The sequence below is a fragment of the Rhizophagus irregularis genome, chromosome 6 (assembly GCF_026210795.1).
Source record: "Rhizophagus irregularis chromosome 6, complete sequence".
In the NCBI taxonomy this organism is placed as follows: Eukaryota; Fungi; Glomeromycota; class Glomeromycetes; order Glomerales; family Glomeraceae; genus Rhizophagus; species Rhizophagus irregularis.
The window spans coordinates 2,301,675-2,323,121 of NC_089434.1; the positions used below are offsets into that span (position 1 = coordinate 2,301,675).

Consider the following 21,447-nt stretch of genomic DNA (forward strand, 5'->3'; position numbering starts at 1 on the left):
CAATAAAATTTTACAAGTTGCTTATTTTTGGGTACTATATAAATACGATGTTGATACTTGCTTATTTTTGGTCAAATATGGTAATTCTTTAAACTAATAACTAAACTTATATATATTATCTTAATAAAGATAAATCTATTAAAAATATAAAGTTCTTTTAATTGACACTTTAAAACTTAGTAATTACAAGAATAGTGAGCTTATTAAATTTATACAAAAAATAATCATCAAATTATTTGGCTATAATGGTAAATTATACATATATACTTGATAAATTTGCAGGAAAAAAAATTGATTTGCATAATTAAATAATAATCTTTAAACTTATAAAAAAAGGATTATAATTATTATAATTCAATATTTTTTTTCAAAAAACTTTTATGCTTTATTAATTTTACTGGCTAATATATAAGAATTACTGTAATTAAGTATTTTTTACCATTGAAAATCATATAGTATTAACGAATTTGTGTGCGAATGTCAAAAACAGATTCACGTCTCTTTTCTTTTTCGCCGTTATTAAAAATGTTCCAAAAACGCAATGTTTCATCTCCAGCACCAGTAACTATATTTTGCCCATCAGGTGAAACGGAAAGATACAGGACACGATATGTATGACCTCTCAAAACTGCCAATTGTTCCATGGAAGGGTATTGCCAGAGGATTACTTGATTCTGAGAATATCCATGAGTTGAAACAAGTTCGTTTGAATGTCTAGACCATGCAAGGTTACAAACCTAAAAAATATAATAATATTTAATAAACCAAGCCTATTAATTAATAAATCAATATAATATGTGAGCCTCACCTGTGACTCGGTGTCATAACACTCCAACGCTTCGCCAGTTGAGGTACTCCAAAATCTAATGTGTTTATCTTGAGAACCACCACCGCTTGCTAAAAGACCATGTGAATGTGGACTCCAAGCAATTGCTTTAACAGCTGCTGTATGATGAAGGAATTTATAAATAGGAATGTCACTTGCATTGTCCCAAATTAGGAGTTTGTTATCGTTGCTCCCACTGGCAAGTTGTGTTCCTTCCGGATTCCATTTGAGGCCACAAACCTAGTTAGAATAAGTTATTAGATATATCAGATATGCTCACTCATAATAAAAACAAAAATAAAAAAAGGAAAAAATGTTCACACCTCCTGTCTATGTCCTGTTAATTTTGTTGTGAACTCATTTGGTACTCTTACATCTCTATGGTAAATCAGTCTGTCACGGCTTCCTGAGCTGACTGTATATTGGTTCCAAGCCAGGGCACCTTTTAAAGTGAAAGAGAATGTGAAAATAATATATATTAATATCAATGTAATAAGTAGTCAAGATAACTCTCAAATACTAACCAACTCGTTGGGTATGACCTCTCATTTTTCTAACTCTTTTGCTTTTTTGTACATCCCAAATTTCGACGGGACCTAAAGCTGTACCAACAGCTATGTGCGAACCCTGTAAATAAAAACTATTAGATATATGAATTTAAACATAATCTACAGTGGTCGAGAATTTACCGTTGGCATCCAACTAACTGATGTAACGTTCTCTGCGCTGTTCCTATGATTTCCTTGGCTTGCCATATCACATAGTTTAATGACCTAATGTTTCAAAAAAAATTAAAAAAAAATTAGATGATTCCTTCTCCATTTTGTATGATAATGCCCCAATTAAATAGATAATTACCCTTGATGTAGCTGCACTCCAAAGATAAACACAAGTACCCAGACCTACTCCTAAAACATTATTTGAGGACCAATCAACTAAGTTCAAATAAAAATCATCCTACACATTTTGTTTAGAGTGAAAACGTATTAATCCTTTTGTAACAAAGAATGACACTCTAATTTAAGGTACTACCTGAAGGTCTGGCGCGTCAAGTACTTTATATGGATGTTTACTAATATACCTCAGTGGTTTGCGTGGACTAGTTAGAATCATTTGCGCTTCAAATGGAAGAGGACTTGATGAATAAGAATTTCTGAAAGGCGAATCAATAGCGTTTGATCGTCTCTTTGTCGGTGTGCTGTAGGGTAATACTGTTTTCTGTACTTTGGATGGACTACTATTATTTATACGTCGAATAATTTCATCCGTTGTATCCTTAAGAGGAAACATCGACTTTCCAAGCACAGCTCTATAGATACGACCGTCCTCTTCTAATAATTATAAAGAACCAAGTTATAACACTATAAGACCAAGAATGTAAAGTGCAATTGTCATTTACCTTGCTGTGCATCTTCTTCGATCACTGAAATTTTTCGCTTTTTTGTATTATCATCAATACGCAATTGACGATAATCATTGACCGGATCAGGAGTTCTTTGAGGTATGTGCCTAGAAACAAATCGATCTATTAATGCGTGTTATATTAAGGAACAAATATTTATGTATATTTAGTTACCGGTCATAAGTAGTTCTTTGAGTAGTTGTGTTTATGATAGTTCTTACAGGCGAAACAGTTGTGGAATTCTGTTCACTTCTCCGCACACCAGGACTGTTTTGATGTGCCTGATCAGAATGGTTTCCGGTGTGTTGCGACATTCTGTATTATGACGGCATTAAGTAAAAGAAAATATATTGTATTTACTACATAAAATAAGTTGGTATAAAGCGAAGGTGAATAAATTAAAATTGAAACGTCAAAGCCCGAGAAGATATTTTATTTGTTTATTACGTTTTTCGACGTGTCGTTAAAACAGCTTCTACAAGCTTACCGTTGATACTCGCTATAACAGTTGCAGTATACTTTTATAGTAACTGATGTCACTAATAGTATTATAGTGCTGGTAAGTTTTAGTAATGAGTGTAAGAGAACGTGTCGAATAGTTATTAAAGAAGTTGTATTTATAAAAGTTTTGAACGTGTTGGTTGATTATCTATAACAGATGACAGTAGTTTAAATCACAGCGCCAAATCCTGTAAATCCTGTGATATATGAAATGACTAATAATATTACTAAAGTAAATGTGCTTATAAGGAGGTTAGTGAATGTGATTATAGAGGGGATATGGCTCCGACAAATATCACACTAGAAATCATTATTTTAATATTAATATTCGGACACTTTTATTTGTATTGTTGAAAAAAATTTGTCAATTCTTTTTACCTTACAAATGCTATCTATATAAGCTTGATATATAATATTTATCGTAGACAAGATATAGAATTTATATTTATATGTGTAATCATTTGGAAACTAAAAAGCCAATTAAGGTAATTAGGTGAAATTAAATCTTTATTTTGACAGTTTCCTCCTGAAGAACTTCGCTCTCTTGCACTGGTTTTCATCTTCGGCCAGTCAAGAAAGACCTTTTTGGGCCCCTAGATGAAAGATAGTGATATTAAAGAAAAAAAAATTGACAAATGGAAACGTTTCTTGGTTCAATGTCGTCGATTACGCTTCCTACTGTTCACGCATTTTAGCGCCGTTTTTGGGAACGAGTATATAAAAAATCATTTCCGAGAAATGATTTGGTATCAAATAAAGCTATTCGTAAAAAATCATGCCCAATTCCCGAATATCATACGGCTTTTGGCCGAAGAAAGCCGAACGACTCCAAATTATCAACCGAGTAAAATTTAGAAATGACAACATACCTCTTTCCAGCTCTACCCCCCTTTGTATTCTCATCGTGGTAATCCATGTTAGCGTATTGATCAATCGCGCCTCCTGCCATAATTTCCATATGGTCAACATTTTTTGAATTGGATTTTACTTCTTTGCGAAGGCGTTCTACTTCCTTTTCATATTCTTCTTTTTGTTTCTTGTTTTCAATAGCAGCATCCCGAACTTGTACGATCTTGGTATCTATGACTTTTAAAATTTCCTCTGAAGTTTGAGACCTTTATATAAAAAAAATAAAATTAGTGAGATATAGCTAAACATTATATATCAGTTAAAGACAAATTTAAAACACACCAAGCACTTAATACTTCCAACATTTGATCGATTTGCCCCGGTCGTAAATCTCTACCCATTGTATACTCGATTTCGAGTTGTTTCCTTTTTTGATCTAATTTACCTTTAATTACATCTTGGTAGATTGCCTCAATAATTAGATCCTCAAGTTCACGGACATTTGGTATATCAAGGTATTGCAAAAGTATGTCATACGGGATTGTCTAGCACGGATTTTTTTTTTAAAGAAAAAAGATAAATAATCATTCAATCCGATGACAATAACTCTTGACACTTCATTCAAAAAAATTACAAACTCTTGATTCTTCGGATAAGGAAACGATGGATAAATGTTTCAATTTATTAAGTTGTGTAGCTTCTAATTGAGGCAATGTTGATGCATTTTCTAAAAAATAGATCATAGTTAATCAAACGTCAAATTTGATAAATACAAATCGTAGCAATTTATGAATTACCTTTATAATCTTTATATGTGCCATAAGAAAACAATCTTAATAATGTATGGTATGAAACATGTTGCTCATTATTTTGAAGCTAAAAGAATTTAAATATATATTAATTAACCTTTAAATATTACCCTTAGTTCGGTTTAATTTATTATACAGGACTAACAAGCAAAAAAGTATAAAAACGTCTTTACAAACTAATCAAAAAGCTCAACGCCATACATGTTAGTCTAAGACAATTCTTATAATTGAAGTATACCTCAGCAACATTTGGCATTTCTAATAATTCGGCAAACACGTAAACACCTGGTGCAGCCAGTGCGTCTTTAATCAGTTGTACACATGCACCACCTTTAGCAGACTTAGAAAGCAGAAGGTAAGGTTCTAGACGTTGACGAGCCGAAGAGCTTAATACGACTTCAGACATAATTACTTGAGGATTAGAGTCTGACTTGATCACAGTATTAACTGATGTATATTTATCACCCGATTGGATATATTGCACGTGACAAGAATGAATTGATGGAACTGTTTAGGCACGACGAGACTCATGAGAGATTGTCTTCGGGCGACGTTACATTGTTTAAAATTTTGTCTGTCTTTAAGATTGTGATAATACAGTAATTCTTTCCGACTCCACGACAATATATGGTTCTCGTTCAGCTATAAAAATAAAAATAACTACAGCACCGCGATTTACAAATAATATTTACTTTCTAACTTTTTTTATAAACCTATTAATGTAATCCGTCTTGTTAAATTATTTTTTTAAATAATGAGATTTGTGAAATTTTTCACGTGTTGTCCGTATTTTATTCATGAAATAACCTTAAATCTTCGTGAAAGAGCAATTTTTCAGCGGATATTATTCCCATGAAAAAAATCACAAAATAAATTCATTTCCTAAAATCTAGAAAAGTAACACAAAATGCAATATAACGTTACATTAATTTTACAAAATTTCCATTTTTAAAATCAGAACGTTACATTTTCCGATCTTGCAGATTTCTTGTAATGAGTTTTTTTATTGAATTTTGTTCGACACATGTTTTTATAGCAATATATGTGTTTTTTGACATTCTAATGTGATTCAGATACAGATATGACGATGATGCCACCTTCATACGAGCGCAACTCAAAGGAATTCAATATGTACTCAAATAAATAAAAATAATCATATAAATATTTTTTTAAAAAAAAAACTTTTATCTTATCTTATTTTTACCCAATTAGTTTTAAGAAAGTTTTGTGTTTAAACCATGGAGGTTAAACAAGAAATAAATATAGCAAGACCACCACAATCACTTTCAGAAACACAAATAAATTTCAATTTTCAACACATGCAAACTACACAACCCGTTTCTAATTTTAATAAGATAGACAGACACTATACACCACAGCTAAAATTTACCAACTTTGCAGCCCAACCATCCATTGTAACAAAATATGTCACCTCCAAATTTTTAAGACACGAGATTTCTTACTTCACTCGCGATGAAGCAAAAAAAGATTTGGCTGGTAAACAAAAGGAAAGTGAAGAGGAAGACGTTTATGAAGACGAAGAGGAAGAGGAAACAACTAGCGAAGAAGAACTCGAGGTATTTTATTTTAATTTTTTTAAAAAAAGATAATTTATTTACCCAAATTAATCTCTCCGTAGTCAAATGTCGAAGGATCGAAAGTATTGGTGATACATCCAGGATCAAGGTATCTAAGGATCGGTCGCGCTTCTGAAGCATTTCCTAGCGTTGTACCACATTTAATTGCACGGAGAATGAGAAATAAAAAGGAAGATGAAGCACGGCAAGATGAGAGTAAAAAAGAGATTAAGGTCGAGCGAGAAACTGAAGATATTTATCCTGTTAATAACAATGAAATCAAAAAGGAAAATGAAAGTGAAGAAATTAAAGAAATGAGGCTAGACGAAGAGGATGCTAAAGAAGCTGAAACTTGTTCAAATTCGGCGGGCTCTTCAATCGTGACTGAAGAGGAAGACGAAGATGAGGTTAGAATTTTAACTCTTATTATATATTATGTCAATTATTCTTAATCTTGTACAATAAATAGGAATATTTTAAACATGCTGTTGGTGAAATAAAAAAAGAATTAAAAGAAAGGATGAAGGCTTCGAAACGAAGGCCTGTTGCTAATGCACAATCACAAGTTCATTCGTTTAATAAATCTGCCCATCCAGAGACGATCGCGGATCATAACGACCCTTATAGAATCGATTGGACTGTAGTAGATGATGATGCTGAGTATTATGTAGGAGAAAAGGTAAGTTTAAGATATGAAGATTCTTATCCTTTATATCAATTTATCATTGCCAGGATTTTTATAAAGTCTTTTAACATTACAGGCACTTCGACTTCCTGATTCAGATTCAGCAGATTCTTTTAAATTGTTTTATCCGATACAGCACGGTGAATTTAATACCAGTGATTATGATTCCATTAAAGCTATAATCGGAGATCTAGAAACAATTTGGACCGAGTCGATTCGAGAAAAACTTGGAATTTCTCGGAAAAATTTCAGGGTATTTAAATTATTACCAATGAAGCTCACTTTTTATATTTTTACTTATCACTTCTTTTATTTTTAGAATTATTCCGTAATTCTTGTAATTCCTGATGTGTATAATCGACTATATGTGTTGGAAATGATCACAATGTTACTACGATACATGGAATTCCGTCGCGTTTTTATAGCGCAGGAATCAGTATGTGTCAGTTTTGGAGCCGGCATGTCGGTAGCATGCATTGTTGATATTGGAGCTCAAACTTCCACTGTTACGTGTGTTGAAGATGGGATGTGTATTCCTGACTCTAGGTTGCAACCTTAATAAATTTCAATTTGAGGATGTATTTTTCATTAATTAATTAAATTTGATGATGTTCATGTTTATTTATAGGGTATATCTTCATTATGGAGGCGATGATATCACGTATTTCTTCATTAAACTCTTAAGAAGAAGCAAGTTCCCATATTCTGAAATGGATTTAACTCGTGTATATGATTGGTTGTTGGCTGAAGAAATGAAAGAGAAATTTTGTACTTTGGATGAAGTATGTTTTTTACTTTTGCATTTCTTAGCATGTATGAACTTATTTAAATATTTAAACATTTTCAAAACGAAGGCCAATCTCACAATTCAATTAAACGAGTTTTACGTGAGAGCACCTAATAAACCCACATTGAAGTATCAAATTAAGACGTATGATGATGCGATTATCGCGCCAATGGTGAGAATCGTTTAGCAATATATGATTAAATCCTTCTATTATTAAATATAATTATTGACCTAGTTTGATGTTTTATTAGCTGCTATTTTACCCTCACATAATCAATTTTAACAAGAAACGAGCCGAATTTCCCCAAAAATTTACATCTTACACGATTGACGATATTACAGAAGGAGCTATTACAAATAACGGAGTAAGGATGACAATAGACTGAAAGTTTCTTTTTTCTGATCACAAATCGCAAATATGATAATAATATTTTTATAGGTTCAACCAGGATTGGTTATGCAAAAACCAAAACTTTCTGTCGCAACACAAGCAGCAACGCAAATTCGAACTTCTTTTCCTTCCCCATCACCTCAACCACGAGATAGTCCAGGATCAACTACACCTCTTAGAATAGATAACAACACAGTCCCTGCACCTTCGCCTATACCTGCATCTGTGTTGCCTACAACCCAGCCCGCATCTCCATCAATATCATCAAATACAGTTGCACGTACTCAAAATGCTCCTCTTGTAGATTCTCTGTCTACACTACCACTTGATGATGCCATAATCCAGAGCATTAATACTGCGGCAACTGAAGAAAGAGCTAAAAAATTTTATTCAAGTATACTTGTGGTTGGCGGAGGTGGACTTATTCCAGGAGTGAATAAAATGTTGGAAGAAAGGTATGATTTTTTTTTCTTTATATAAAATAAGAGGATATATTAATACCTAATAATATACTTTTCATTAATCATTACGTCAGATTGTCATCCCGACAAATACAAAATGCGGATAAACTTGAAGTCCTAACATCATCTAGAGATTTAGATCCAAGGTTATTAGTATGGAAAGGTGGATCTGTAATGAGCAAATTGGAGATTTTAAATGAATCATGGATTAATTCGAGAGAATGGGAAGAGTTGGGAGTTAGATGCTTAAGAGAAAAAGCATTTTTTATTTGGTAAATCTATTTTTGTAATTATTTATAGAAACTTTGAATTGCTTTTTTATTTTTTATTTTTTTTTTTAAAAAAAAATATAATATAAATAATATAAATAAAATGAAAATTTTTTGTTGACCTTTTTTAAAATATAAATTTAAGCTATATATATGCAATAATTAAAATATATAAATTCTTTAATTTTGCTGCCGGGAACTACTTGCTGTGTTCATGTGCATACGTACAGGACATCCTACCAGAGTTTAGGAGTTATGCACTTACACGTGATAGCATTAAACTTAACTCCGGCCGGTGCGTACGTTAATATCGTACACATGCTGCGTAAGTAGAAGATCGTGGTTCTACACCCCAAAAAGACGGACCAGTCTGTCTCGCGTATAATACAGAACCTCTATACTCAACTACTTATGTATAGTAACAATTGATTGATTATAAATTCCTAAAAAAAAATTTTTCTATATTAAAGTAAAAAATTTAACCAATAATTTTTATAGATATGACCATTAGCTTTAAAAATTATCGGTTATTTTTTTCTAAATTAAATTTTGGCTGAGTTTTAGCTATTTAAAAATCTGTAATTTAAATATATTGATTAAATTTAGTCAAAATTGAAACTAGTCTAAATTTTTGTATTAAAGATTTTTTTTAGCCACATTTAATGTAAAAAGTTCTAATGAATAAAGTTGTTTAAATATAGGTCAATTTAATGTTATACATCCATCTGCCAAAAGTATCCAGACACTTCTAAAAAATAATCATTAAATCACATTATTTTGACATCCAGTGATCAGAATTTAATGATTTATGATTCATTGGATTCATCTAATTGTAGCACATCTAACCAGGACTTTGCTTACTTATAAGATAGATCACCCCCAGGCCTAAGGTAAAAATCATATATAAAATTCTTTGCAAATCCTACTATAAAAGGAAATTTTATGTTACATTGTTATGATTTTTTTCCTTTTTAGCTAATTAACCAATAGAATTTAAGAAAAAAGTAAGGTAAAAACTATTAGTAAAGGGCTAATTTTCTACAGTGACCTTTATTATAAGTAAGCGGATCCTATCTAACTGCAGTATTTTCAAGTCTGTAAGTTCAATTAGTGCTCCGAACAGATCAGGTCAGATCAGGTCAACCGATTAACCTGACCTGATTTTTTTTTCAGGTCGAATCAAGTCAGGTATAATCAGGTAAACGGGTATAAACTAATCTGACCTGTAATCTGAAAATATTCAGGTTTATATTCAAGTATCAAATAGACAATTTCGATTTGCAACATTGGCGCAATTCTGCATTCCTGCAAGCCGTTTATGACTAAATAATATAATTATATTATTTAGTCATAAACGACTTAGAATAGGTTATTTAGTAATAAAATAATCTAGATATGATTAAATAATCTAAATATAACTAAATAATCTAAATATAACTAAATAATCTAAATATAACTAAATAATCTAAAGTTAATAATCTAATTATGGTTAAATAATCTAATTAAATAACCTAATTGTGATAATTTTTTATATCTACCTATTTTTCTTATTATATTTCTTGCCTTTGAAATCGAATTTCTTTTTCCATTTCCTATTTATCATTTGTGGTCATGTGATTAAATAATCTAATTATGACCATGATTAAATAACCTGAATACGCCTATTTTTATTAGTGTTTGCGGTATTATAAATACTTTTTGATATAATTTACGTTGATTATGTTCTACAGCCTTTTCATTACCAATTTGATACCTTCCTGTTTATACTTATCTCTACCTGATTGGGGGCCGGCTTTTATATTGGAAATGTTAGCCTTCTGTGTCAATTTGGATGCTGGTTCTATGATAAGAATGTAGCCTATTTGGTTTGCCTCTCTAGATGTCAAAATATGGTAAAAAAATATCGCGTTGGGTGTAGGGATGGTAAAGTCCTAGGTCCTGGACCTAAAGACCTGGTCCTAGGACCTGGTCTGCAGATCTTTAGGTCCAAATTTTGGACCAGAAGCGGACTAGGTCCTAAAAAGTCCTAGCCAATAAGGTTATAAGAGATCTATATGTTTAAATTATATACACACGTCAAATGATCAAAAATAGGCAAAAAAAATGGCGCAAATCGCATAAACTATTCGCAAATTTGTATAAACTATTTACAAATAGTATAGGTTAATTCGTAAATTGCCAAAAACAGCCAAGAATAGCCAAGAATAGCCACTGCTTTTCGCGCCATTTTTTTTGCCGATTTTTAGCATTTCGACCTGTGATATGTATAATTTGCTGTAAATTTGATTTTAAGTAATTATAAATTATAAAAAAGTGCACTGCAATATTGCAATACAATTTTTATATTATTAAAATCATATAAAAAATGAGTTGCGATATTGCGATTCACATTTTTATATTAAAATCAATATAAAAAAGTGAATCGCGATAACACAACTCACTTTTTTTATATAAAATCAATATAAAAAAGTGAATCGCGATACCGCAACTCACTTTTTTTATATAAAATCAATATAAAAAAGTGAATCGCGATACCGCAACTCACTTTTTTTATATAAAATCAATATAAAAAAGTGAATCCCGATACCGCAACTCACTTTTTTTATATAAAATCAATATAAAAAAGTGAATCCCGATATCGCAACTCACTTTTTTTATATTTAATTATTACTAAAATTCATAAAATCTATAAATAACTTAGTCAGGACCAGGTCCTGGGACCAGGTCCAGGACTGGTCCTAATAGGACCTGGTCCGCAGGTCCGTTCAATAGGACTTATAGGTCCCAGAACCAGGACCGGACCAGGACCGACCTAACCATCCCTAGTTGGGTGGCGCAGTAGATTTGTGATTAATTTCGGCTGACACTATGGCATAATTCAGGCTGATCTTTTGGGTACGTGATTTGAGGGTCCAACTCAGTGCCATGGTAGCGACCTGGCAGTGCCTTGGGACTTTCCTGGAACTTTTATCGAACTGGCAGGGTACTGGAGTGTTTCTATTAATTTGCCAGTTTCAGTACCAGCTTTGGATGCCGAAATATTATGCCCAAAGATCTGGCCAAAATTGTGAAATAGTGTTGACTGAATTTATACTGCACCTTACTGCATCATGGTCATATGATCCTATTCTGGCACTGAACACCCTTTGCCATATAATATAGCAAATTCGGTTAATTCTATTAGTTCACCAGTTCAGAAGTATGATATGCATTATTATGGCCAGCCCATTTGATTACCAAAAAGTGCGCCATCCTACAATCTAACTATTGACTATTTATTGCTGGTATATGTATGCCAATTTCGTATCCCAATATTTGAATCATTAGAACGCATTTATATTATATTTTACCATATTTTCAGGCATATTAGGATATAAATGAAAAAATCGAAATTTTTCTGTAGAGTGTAGACGCTATGAACATTTTTCTGTGAACACTATGGACGCTTCTATGGACAACCATGGTATTATTTTTAGGGTTTTTAAGTTTATTGCTTATTTTCTTTTATATTTGTCCCTAGTGTCTATAGTGTCCCTAGTAAAAGTAAAGTTGTAGGAAAATTTTTGAAACTTTTCCTATGCTATATATGTTCCATTATATGCGATTATTTTTTATGCGATATGGGTGGTATATGTGTAATATATGCTATGCTAAAAAATAAAAAAAAAAGTTAAGAGATCCGATTTTTTCTATGGTCACTATGGTCAATATGGTCACCCATCTGTAAAGCCTTTTAGAGATCTAAAAGCATCAAAAACCCTACTTCCGACATCCACAGAAGCGTCCATAGTCTGATTTTTTCTATGGTCGCTATGGTCACCCATCTGGACGGCTTTCCAGGAATCTAAACTGCCCAAAATCTACTTCGACGTCCATAAGCGTTTATAGTCCAATTTTTTCTACGACAACTTTCTAAGACCAGTTCTGTATCGTATCAAACCTTTTAATTTTATCGAGATTTCCTCTCATCGCCTCTGGAGCTTTGCCCGCTCTGAAACATCTTATTTAACTTTTTCTGGTGATAATATGCATTTGAATGGCACTTATTTACATGCCAATTACAATATCCATATTTTGATGCTATCGGTCTTACACACCCATCTTGTTTGCACGGATGTCGCTGACGTCTTTTCCAGTGAATATGACACCCTTGTGGTCAGTCTGCAAGATTTCCACAAACCATCCCTTCATTGGAAGGATATTGGCAAATGTATTCACCTCCCATTATTCTCAGATAGCTTTTTGATGACTATAATAAATAATTATTTTCATTTTAAACTTTTTTACTATAGTAATATACTAAAGGGTATACTTAGATATCATATCCCAAAAAATGACCAAATCTGACTTCTTCGAAGACGCGCCCTCCGTCCCGTACTATTATGGGTTTAAAGTCTCCAACATAGGACAATACTTTTACAAAATTCGTGATGATAGTATCAGGCCAAAAGAATTTCTTGGTGCAGACAATGAGGATGAAATAGAAGCCATACTCTCAGATCGTGAAGGTCATTCTTTACATGAATTCATTGATGGTGATGAGCCACTCCGGCCTATTATAGATTTTGATTTGCCAGTAGAAACATTAAATGCTATTACTCCCAAGCTTTCAGGTGGTTAGGCAAAAAATATACTTTGTCGTAGCTTTAGAGATTAGAGATACTTGCCTAGAAATATTCCCAAAATGGGATAAAAATACTATGTCTATTGCTGATAGTAATGATGAGAAAAAAATATCTCTACATGTCTTAACTTCTGGCATGAGACTCCCAAATATCGCTCAGGTCACAATGTTCACTGAGCTTGTCTGTAAGAAACTTCCAGAAGGGTTGCAAGGAAAAGGTATTATCGATAATATAGCAAACAAATGATCATTCTCCTTACGAATGATTGAAACACCTAAGTTTGATGAAAAGACTGGAAAACACATTTGTGTGAAAAAAACTATTCTCCCAAAGATGGAACAATCTTCGACTTCATGCTTCGTCCACCCAATGATGAATCAGAAGTCATAGAAAGTCCTCTCTTAGTCATTCCGGAGTCAGAAAGTATAAGTCATAGTAGTATGGGCATTGATGTAACAGAAGTCGAATTAGAATTAGTTGGGAAATTGCTCCAAGAGACCAGCATAGAAGGATTTAACCTCTCGTTCCCATCTTAACAATCTCCTGATATCTTTCCTCTTAAATGCATGGCCCAATCATATTGTTCATTATGTGACCAAGAACATACCAACGAAAATGCATATATTATACGAAATAAAAAATCATATAGTTTTCATTACTATCGAGTAGACCAGGAAAAGCCACCTGGGTCAAGAAAGCCTTCAATAAAACTTACTCCTAGTGAGACAGCTTTGAGCTGAGAAAAGAACCTTCCGGCTCCAGTAAAATTAGAACAATCTAGAATTTCAAACCCAAAAGACCATTTTGTATGGTGGAATTTAATACGTATGTGTACTTTAAGTAAGAAATTCTCCTGCGCTGAAGTTTATGAAGCAATCCAATCAACCATTGCTTATATTCAAAAGAAAATACCAATCTGAATATTAAAACATAAGGATCCAGAAAATGGGCTTTACTTCAATATGGGAGCTGAGCTAAAGCTTGCCAAGTTTGAGATTAAAATAATCAAATATAGGGGTGAATCGGTAAAGTTAAAATCGTTAATAGACCAGGCAGTTATTAAAGGTCTAATCGTTTACGAAGATTATTACTTCCTCCCATATCCCATAAGCATTCTTCAACCAGATTCAGATTTCTTTAACCTTTTCCTAGAATTTTTAGCTAAGCCGGGGACTCGAGCCGAGCTACAGTCTGGCTTGGCTCGGCTTGAAGATTTGCGCCAAGCCAAGCCTGAAATGAGCCAAGCCACAAAAAATCTTGGCTCAGCTCAATTCGAGCCAAGCTGAGCCATGAAAATCCTGGTTTGAGCCAAGCTGGGCTCGAGCTGGCTCGAGTTTTATCATAAAAATGTTTTCGCAACGTTTTTACTTTAAATTATTAAAAAAAGCGTTGCAAAACGTTTTTTACTTTTATATTTATATAAAACGCCGAAACTATTTGTTTCAGCATTTTTCCTTTTGATTTTACATGTAAAAACGCCGAAACTGATAGTTTCATCGTTTTTTTTCGATTTTACATGTAAAAGCGCCAGAATAATTAGTTCTGGCGTATTTCCTTTTGATTTTACATGTAAAAACGCTGAAACTGATAGTTTTGGCGGTTTTCTTTTGATTTTACATGTAAAACCGCCGAAACTGATAGTTTTGGCGGTTTTCTTTTGATTTTACATGTAAAAATGCCGAAACTGATAGTTTTGGCGTATTTCTTTTAATTTTACATGTAAAAATGCCGAAACAGATAGTTTTGGTATTTTTATTCAATTGTACATGTAAAAACGCCAGAATAATTAGTTCTGGCATTTTTCTTTTTGATTTTACATGTAAAAATGCCAGAATTATCAGTTCCGGCAGTTTCTTTTTGATTTTACATGTAAAAATGCCAAAACTATTAGTTCCGGTGTTTTTTTTCAATTTTACATGTAAAAACGCCAGAATCATTAGTTCCAGCATTTTTTTTTCAATTTTACATATAAAAACGCCGAAACTATTAATTCCGGCGTTTTTTTTTCAATTTTACATGTAAAAACGCCAGAATCATTAGTTCCGGCATTTTTTTTTCAATTTTACATGTAAAAACTTAAATAAACATTTTCGCAACGTTCTTTAATAAACAATGAAAAAAAGTTGCGAAAACGTTTCGTTTATGCATGCATTATTATATAAAAACGTTTCGCAATGTTTTTTGTATAATAGCTCGTTTGGCTCGTGAGCCAGCTCAAGCTTTTTGAGCCAAGTCTGTTACAGGCTCGAGCTTTTTGAGCTGAGCCTAATAACTGGCTCGAGCTCTTCTAAACTGGCTCGTGGGCCACCAAGCCAATTTAATCATGGCTTAGCTTGGCTCAGCTTGAAAAGCTTGAGCCAGCTCATAAGCCAGCTTGGCTCGTGTAAAGCACTACCAGTGATAAAGGTTAATAAAGAAATTATGGATCTGATTCTCTGACATGTAAAGAATATAATTTGCAATGGAGATGAAAAACTCAATGAATATATCTGGAACTGGTGGGCATATTTAGTTCAAAAGCCAGAAAAGAAGCCTCGAACAATCTTAGTACTAAAATCCACTTTACAACAGTATGGGAAAAATATTATCACTGATTTTATTGGTGATAAAGTTCTAGGAGAGCATCTTCACTATGCAGGATCGGATTTGGAAAAAATGCTTAGGCGCTTTAATAGCGTCATCCAAGCTCGAAAACTTATTGTTATGAATGAGACTGGGATGTCTAGTGGAGAATGGCATAGATTTAATGGGCATCTTAAATCTCTTATAACAGAAGGGAAGGTATCCATAGAACGCAAAGGTCTCGAAACTAAGAGATTAAAAGATTTTGCTGGATATATGATTACAAGCAATCAGGATGCACCAATTAAGATAGATATAGGAGATTCTTGCGTAGTCTGTTTTGAAGTCTCAGCATGCTGTAGGAGTAATATACCGTATTTTGACCAGCTAGGAGAAATTCTAGATCATCCTGATGCACCAGGTATGGTTATGACATACTTTCTTAATCTTGATTTATCAAAATTTAGTCTGGAAAAAATTCCTAATACTAAAATGAAAGTAGAAACAATGCGCAATCATCTCCCTAATCCTATTCGGTTTATAATAAATTATATTTCATTATAGGATGTGAATAAAATAGCTAAGCTAAGCAGTACATCTCTATATCAACATTATCTTGAATGGTGTGAAGAGAATGGAGAAAAGCCATTAACTAACAATATTCTCGGCCAGAAGTTTGCACAAATCAGCATTGATAAAGTGCGTTCACGAGATAATGGAGTAAGAGTAAATCAGTATATTCTTGGCCGCTCCAAGATTGTAGCTAAGCTTCGTAAATCTGGCCTAGGCGATATGGAAGAATTTTCTGATATATCTCAAGATGACTTACCCGAAAATGAGACAGCAGACATACCCATATTCAATGTGCCAGAAATTATTCCCCCAAAAATAATCCCGACTCTTCTAGAAAAGAATACGCCTCCACTTAATACTAGTAAAGATAAGAAGGCGGATAAGAAGAGCGATGTGACTCAAGACCTTTTCGACTACGTAACAGAACAAACTGAAGCTCCGGTCGCCTCAACAGATCTTGAAGGGACCACATCTGGCACATCTGAGACTTCTAAAACGCCTGAGTCACCAATCAATAAGCCCAAAGTCGGTAAGCCTCCTGAATCTAACGAGTCTAGCAACGAAGTGGTGAATTTATCTCCTAAAGAAACAAATGTTAAGCATGATTCTCCAAAGCCTAATGAAGTATCGTCTGCTATACTCCTGGCTAGACAACAGCGTGAAGAGCGCCTCAGAAAAAAGGCAGTCGAACTCGGTGAGAATCCAGATGCCTTTGTGACCATCACCGAAAAAGACCGATTCGATTCCATTACATTCCGTGATAGAATGGTAACTGATTCACGAATGTGTGCTTGGGCTATAGAGCTAGAGGATAATTCCAAAGAACATATGGACATGACAATACGAGAAAGATTAATAGGAGAAGAAATAATCTGTTGTTCTCTCGAGGAAGATGAGATCATATCCTCATGGCTCGATACCGATAAGAAATGGAAAAAAACAGTAAGCATACTCCAGAAGAATGGTATGCTTTGGTAAAGAGCGAATAAAAAGCCGGCCCTCTCGTTCAAGAACTTCGAGGTGGATATCTTCAAATCTTTTTTCTCATCCCACAGGTCGATAGATCAAGGGGAATTCTAAATTATTATTATTATTTTTTCGCTTATCCTATCAACCTGCAATTTTAAAATCGATGTAAATCTATCCCAGGCCAAGCAGGTAGCCTTAAAGAGATCTCTGCGTAAGTTATATATTTTTTTCCCTTTCTCTAATCCCCGATATCTTTCACCGACTATGAGATAGTGAAATGTCGGAATATTTTTTTCGAATTGAACTTTTTTCTGCATAGTATAACCAAACAATCTACATATTACCAAATAGTATCATGGCTGGCATCGCTACTAAGTATGTAACAGAAAATGGGCTTAATAACGAAATAAGTATCGAAGAGCTCATTCAACATGCGCCAGAATTTAACATCCTTTTGACGGATAAAGTTAAGAGAAATCAGGCACGTCGATGTCTTCAAAAAGGATACAACTTTAGCAAAGAGTAGATATTTGCATTGATTCTTAAGCTGATGGCTGGTCGAAAAAAAGGTGAAGCTATATCCCATAATACTCCAGATACTCCCAATGTTCTCCAAGAAGTAGAACCGGTGGAGGGAGGCACGGTAAATGTGTGCCAAATTTCGCAAAAAGAGACTATTAGAGATTTGGCCCAGCGTATCATTCGGGATAATCTTGGTGAAGCAGAAGTAAAAGTTATAGCTAAAGCCTTAGCTGAATCTGCCTCTAATGCTAGCACTGGTTTATCCCGAATTTCTAGGCTTCGAAGAGAGTTGCGAAATCTCAAAGTCTCAGAAAAAATTATTTCGGCTACATTGATTCCAGACATAAATCGCTTAGCTAATAAAATTCAAAAGGAAAAAGGTTTGCTATGTGAAAATGAAGGCATTGATTACCCAGATTACTTTGCGTTAGAATCAGTTAAGAAAAGATTGGATGTGTATGATGTATCCAAAGTTCCTGGCTTGCAAACCCTTGCCGATATATAAATAATAATGCTCTGCATCCGTCTTGCTGAAATAAAAACCCTGCGTATATCTAATGGAGGTGTAACTGGATATGCAAAAAACCGGGAACAACAAGACATTTCTCGAGTATTTAGATTACTAGAAAAGAACGAGGAGCGGGCTAGTCAATTGCTTATGTGGATTCAGGAAGCAATTTCTTCCAGACACTTACGAGACCCTGGAAATCCTGGAGTGTTATGGTTTAATACATTTCTGAAAAAAGATGAGTTCCTTCCTGAAACTGGCAAACCACTACTTCCTAGTTCTTTGCGCAAATTAAGGGCGGTATTTGCAGTCGTTTCGAATTGTGCGAAGAATTTATCAGAGGCTATGACTATTGCCAGTGAAGCACTTCGCTACAGTCCTGACAACCATGCCTCTCCTGCAAAAAACTATACTATAGTAAATTATCGCAAAAGAGGACAACCTCACTGATCAGGCAAAGGCAATCAAGATTTTTGATGAAAACTAATCACATATATGGGTTAGAGGGGATCCTAGAGAGATCAGATCAGGAGGCATTACCTCTGGTAACCCTGGTATCATTTATTAATTTTATTTTTTCGCTCGAGACAAGATCTAGCATATAGAATATATTACGAAAATGGTAGCTGATCAAAAGTATTCATCTGATATATCCAGCGAGCAGGAAGTTATCAGATATACAGAGAAATTACCCCAGTCATTAGGACTGGATGAGCAGAATACAAGAGCATATAAAGCACTCTCTAGACAGATTTGGGCGTTAGAAAAAAGACTGGAAGATTATTATTTCGAATATGTAAAGCTTAAAAAGAAGGTCAATTTATTGAAAGCTGAATTGGATGATCTGGACGAATGTGTGGATAGGGAGACTGTGGTCGACTTAATTCATGAAATAGTTCTTTCGCTGATTGGTAAAGCAGGGCAGAAAGAATGTAAGGGTTCTTCCTATTCGTCTGACTCTTCCAAAGAATCTGATTTAGTTGAGATGGTAAGAGAACGAAAAGCTGTCCCTCATAAGCAACGAAGGAAGGCGTGACCAAGAAAAGTTAAGCGGGTGGTAGTTTGAAGTGGGCCGAGCCAGAATTTTATTTTTTCGTTTAAAGATACAACATATAAAATGGAATATTTATGACGCAATCAAGCATCTTTTATTTACCAGAAGTATTAGAACATATTTTACATTTCTTATTGATAGATAAATCCATCTACCCTGCTCTATATGTTTCCCAATTGTGATACAGATGCGGTACCCTATTCTATGGAGATGCATTGAGCTAAAGGGAATGATCCCAAAGCAAAGAAATTCATAAAATTAGTATGTGGAAAGCAAAAGCCAATTTATAGCTTGAAACTAACCCATCTCGAAATTCCATACTATAATCTACTTTCAAGTAAGAAAATTGAAGGCATCGTAAGAACATGCCCAAACATAATTCATTTGAATTTCGAAAATTGTGTGGGTTTTAGTAATAGAGCATTAAATCAGCTTAAAGCATATCCCAATGTGAGATATCTCAATTTATGTAGTAGTGGTATTATGGGTGATAAAGCTTTATGTGGAATGGTGGAATCATGTCGTAAAATAGAATATCTAAATATTTCTTTCTGTCAAGGCATTACTGATAGATCTTTAATCAAAATTGCGGACAGTTGTCAAGCTTTACAAAAGTTTCATTTTGCTTGTGCGCATTTGATTTCTGAAAGATTTATAAGTTACATCTTAAACTCATGCCCAAATTTACTAAGATTCAGTATTCCGGGTAGCTGTCGAAGAAAAAATAGATGTGATATATTAGTAGAAAAACTTCTTACTATAGAGAAATACCTTAATGTAGAGAAACATCTTAGTGTAGAGTATCTTGATTTTGGTAGGTGTGTTTACATCGCTGAGACTTCAATTTGCAATGCCATTCATTCCTGTCCAAATCTCCAACATCTCAACCTTAGTTTTTGTGGAATTACTGATAAAACTATCGAAGAAATTGCTAGATCATGTTATATTTTAAAATATCTTAATTTAAGGGGGTGTTATAAAATTAGCAAAGGAGTCGTAAATAAGCTAAATCCAAATATCCACATAGAGAATTTCGAGGAAACTTTATCACATCCCGATCTCATTAGAGCAGTTAGAAATCATCTTATACAGAATAATGTTTTTAATAGATAAATTTTAGCTCAGGGTCTTCAGCGCCTCTTAGATTTAAGTATGCGAGATAATTTGCAGTGGTATTCCGATCCAGGGTTGGCTAGATCAACAGTTCAGAGTGGTGGTCGGTTATATAACACCCGGCATAGTGTTGCTAATAATCAAAATTCAGTTCTATCTCAGATACACTGGCAACCTAACAGACGGTCACTAAGGAATTATTTTGATAGAATACTAGCTAATCAAGCAAAATGCTGGTACTCTATTGATCTAACTAATCCGGAGCAGTGATCAGCTCAGAAGATTTTTTGTTGGGTTATAGTCTGTGTGATAAAAAATATAGATTAGCTAACCTGTTCTAGACATGGGCATTGACCGGCACTAGATGGATTTTTGATGAATATTTCGTGCAATTGTTGAGGAGAGAGCTTCAGAAATAATGGAAGCCCCTCTCCAGTAAACATAATTTTCTTTACACCTATTTCACCATATTTCGGAAATATCACACCTGGATCATCCTTTAAGGGACCATGAAACTCCTTAAGCTTCCGGAGATATGCTCTCATATTTTCATCAACTTCTTCTGCTCTTTCTTGATTAGAATAGCCAACAATGTCGAGTTTATCCTGAATTGCTATTATATCCTCTTTCAAACACATAAACAAATTAAATATTTCACTAAATGGAATATCTGTAGAAGCTTTATTGCTTCGGAGTGCTTCTTCTAGAATGGGATTACCATCAATATTGAGTTTCTCCTGAATCGGTATTAAATCCCCTACCAATTCTAACAACAGCTCGTAAGAATCGGCAAGTGTTTTTCCCATGAGCTCGGAATCTAGAGGCACTACTAATTCATTTGCATTGCCAGGGCCAATACCGAGTTTCTCCTAAATAGCTATTATATCCTTCTTCTTATATAAAAACAGTCCATAAAACTGAGCAAGCGTTTCAGGGTTATTATTTGCCATGCCACTCCTGTGTG

At 33.9% G+C, this 21,447-nt stretch overlaps 8 protein-coding genes across 8 annotated transcripts; 6 read left to right on the top strand and 2 right to left on the bottom strand.

Moving 5' to 3' along the window:
* Positions 1–111: 111 nt before the first annotated feature.
* Positions 112–4,793, bottom strand: OCT59_026240 (uncharacterized protein; the record flags this gene model as incomplete). Its single annotated transcript, XM_066143044.1, has 18 exons — positions 112–737; positions 809–1,066; positions 1,150–1,268; positions 1,351–1,453; positions 1,516–1,599; positions 1,685–1,783; positions 1,859–2,157; positions 2,226–2,335; positions 2,403–2,543; positions 2,716–2,767; positions 3,020–3,029; positions 3,108–3,117; positions 3,311–3,322; positions 3,599–3,844; positions 3,921–4,123; positions 4,217–4,305; positions 4,376–4,454; positions 4,626–4,793. The coding sequence occupies 18 exons, from the start codon at positions 4,791–4,793 to the stop codon at positions 459–461; spliced, it is 2,361 nt and encodes a 786-aa protein (XP_065992601.1). The 3' UTR covers positions 112–458.
* Positions 4,794–5,440: 647 nt separating this feature from the next.
* OCT59_026241 (uncharacterized protein) lies at positions 5,441–8,683 on the top strand. The gene is made up of 10 exons (XM_025315705.2): positions 5,441–5,964; positions 6,027–6,371; positions 6,434–6,643; positions 6,726–6,902; positions 6,969–7,195; positions 7,278–7,431; positions 7,504–7,608; positions 7,688–7,801; positions 7,876–8,282; positions 8,363–8,683. Exons 1-10 carry the CDS (start codon positions 5,626–5,628, stop codon positions 8,562–8,564), a joined length of 2,280 nt encoding a protein of 759 aa, XP_025182214.1. The 5' UTR covers positions 5,441–5,625; the 3' UTR covers positions 8,565–8,683.
* A 4,207-nt stretch (positions 8,684–12,890) lies between these two features.
* Positions 12,891–13,178, top strand: OCT59_026242 (uncharacterized protein; the record flags this gene model as incomplete). Its single annotated transcript, XM_066143045.1, has 1 exon — positions 12,891–13,178. One exon carries the CDS (start codon positions 12,891–12,893, stop codon positions 13,176–13,178), a length of 288 nt encoding a protein of 95 aa, XP_065992602.1.
* Positions 13,179–13,257: 79 nt separating this feature from the next.
* OCT59_026243 (uncharacterized protein) lies at positions 13,258–13,718 on the top strand (the record flags this gene model as incomplete). Its single annotated transcript, XM_066143046.1, has 2 exons — positions 13,258–13,399; positions 13,474–13,718. The coding sequence occupies 2 exons, from the start codon at positions 13,258–13,260 to the stop codon at positions 13,716–13,718; spliced, it is 387 nt and encodes a 128-aa protein (XP_065992603.1).
* A 3,923-nt stretch (positions 13,719–17,641) lies between these two features.
* Positions 17,642–18,766, top strand: OCT59_026244 (uncharacterized protein; the record flags this gene model as incomplete). The annotated part of the gene is made up of 3 exons (XM_066143047.1): positions 17,642–17,752; positions 17,834–18,264; positions 18,427–18,766. The coding sequence occupies 3 exons, from the start codon at positions 17,642–17,644 to the stop codon at positions 18,764–18,766; spliced, it is 882 nt and encodes a 293-aa protein (XP_065992604.1).
* A 169-nt stretch (positions 18,767–18,935) lies between these two features.
* Positions 18,936–20,483, top strand: OCT59_026245 (uncharacterized protein; the record flags this gene model as incomplete). The annotated part of the gene is made up of 3 exons (XM_066143048.1): positions 18,936–19,304; positions 19,512–19,562; positions 19,713–20,483. The coding sequence occupies 3 exons, from the start codon at positions 18,936–18,938 to the stop codon at positions 20,481–20,483; spliced, it is 1,191 nt and encodes a 396-aa protein (XP_065992605.1).
* A 39-nt stretch (positions 20,484–20,522) lies between these two features.
* Positions 20,523–20,753, top strand: OCT59_026246 (uncharacterized protein; the record flags this gene model as incomplete). The annotated part of the gene is made up of 1 exon (XM_066143049.1): positions 20,523–20,753. One exon carries the CDS (start codon positions 20,523–20,525, stop codon positions 20,751–20,753), a length of 231 nt encoding a protein of 76 aa, XP_065992606.1.
* A 53-nt stretch (positions 20,754–20,806) lies between these two features.
* On the bottom strand, positions 20,807–21,289 carry OCT59_026247 (uncharacterized protein; the record flags this gene model as incomplete). Its single annotated transcript, XM_025325199.1, has 1 exon — positions 20,807–21,289. The coding sequence occupies one exon, from the start codon at positions 21,287–21,289 to the stop codon at positions 20,807–20,809; it is 483 nt and encodes a 160-aa protein (XP_025182210.1).
* Positions 21,290–21,447: the final 158 nt, after the last annotated feature.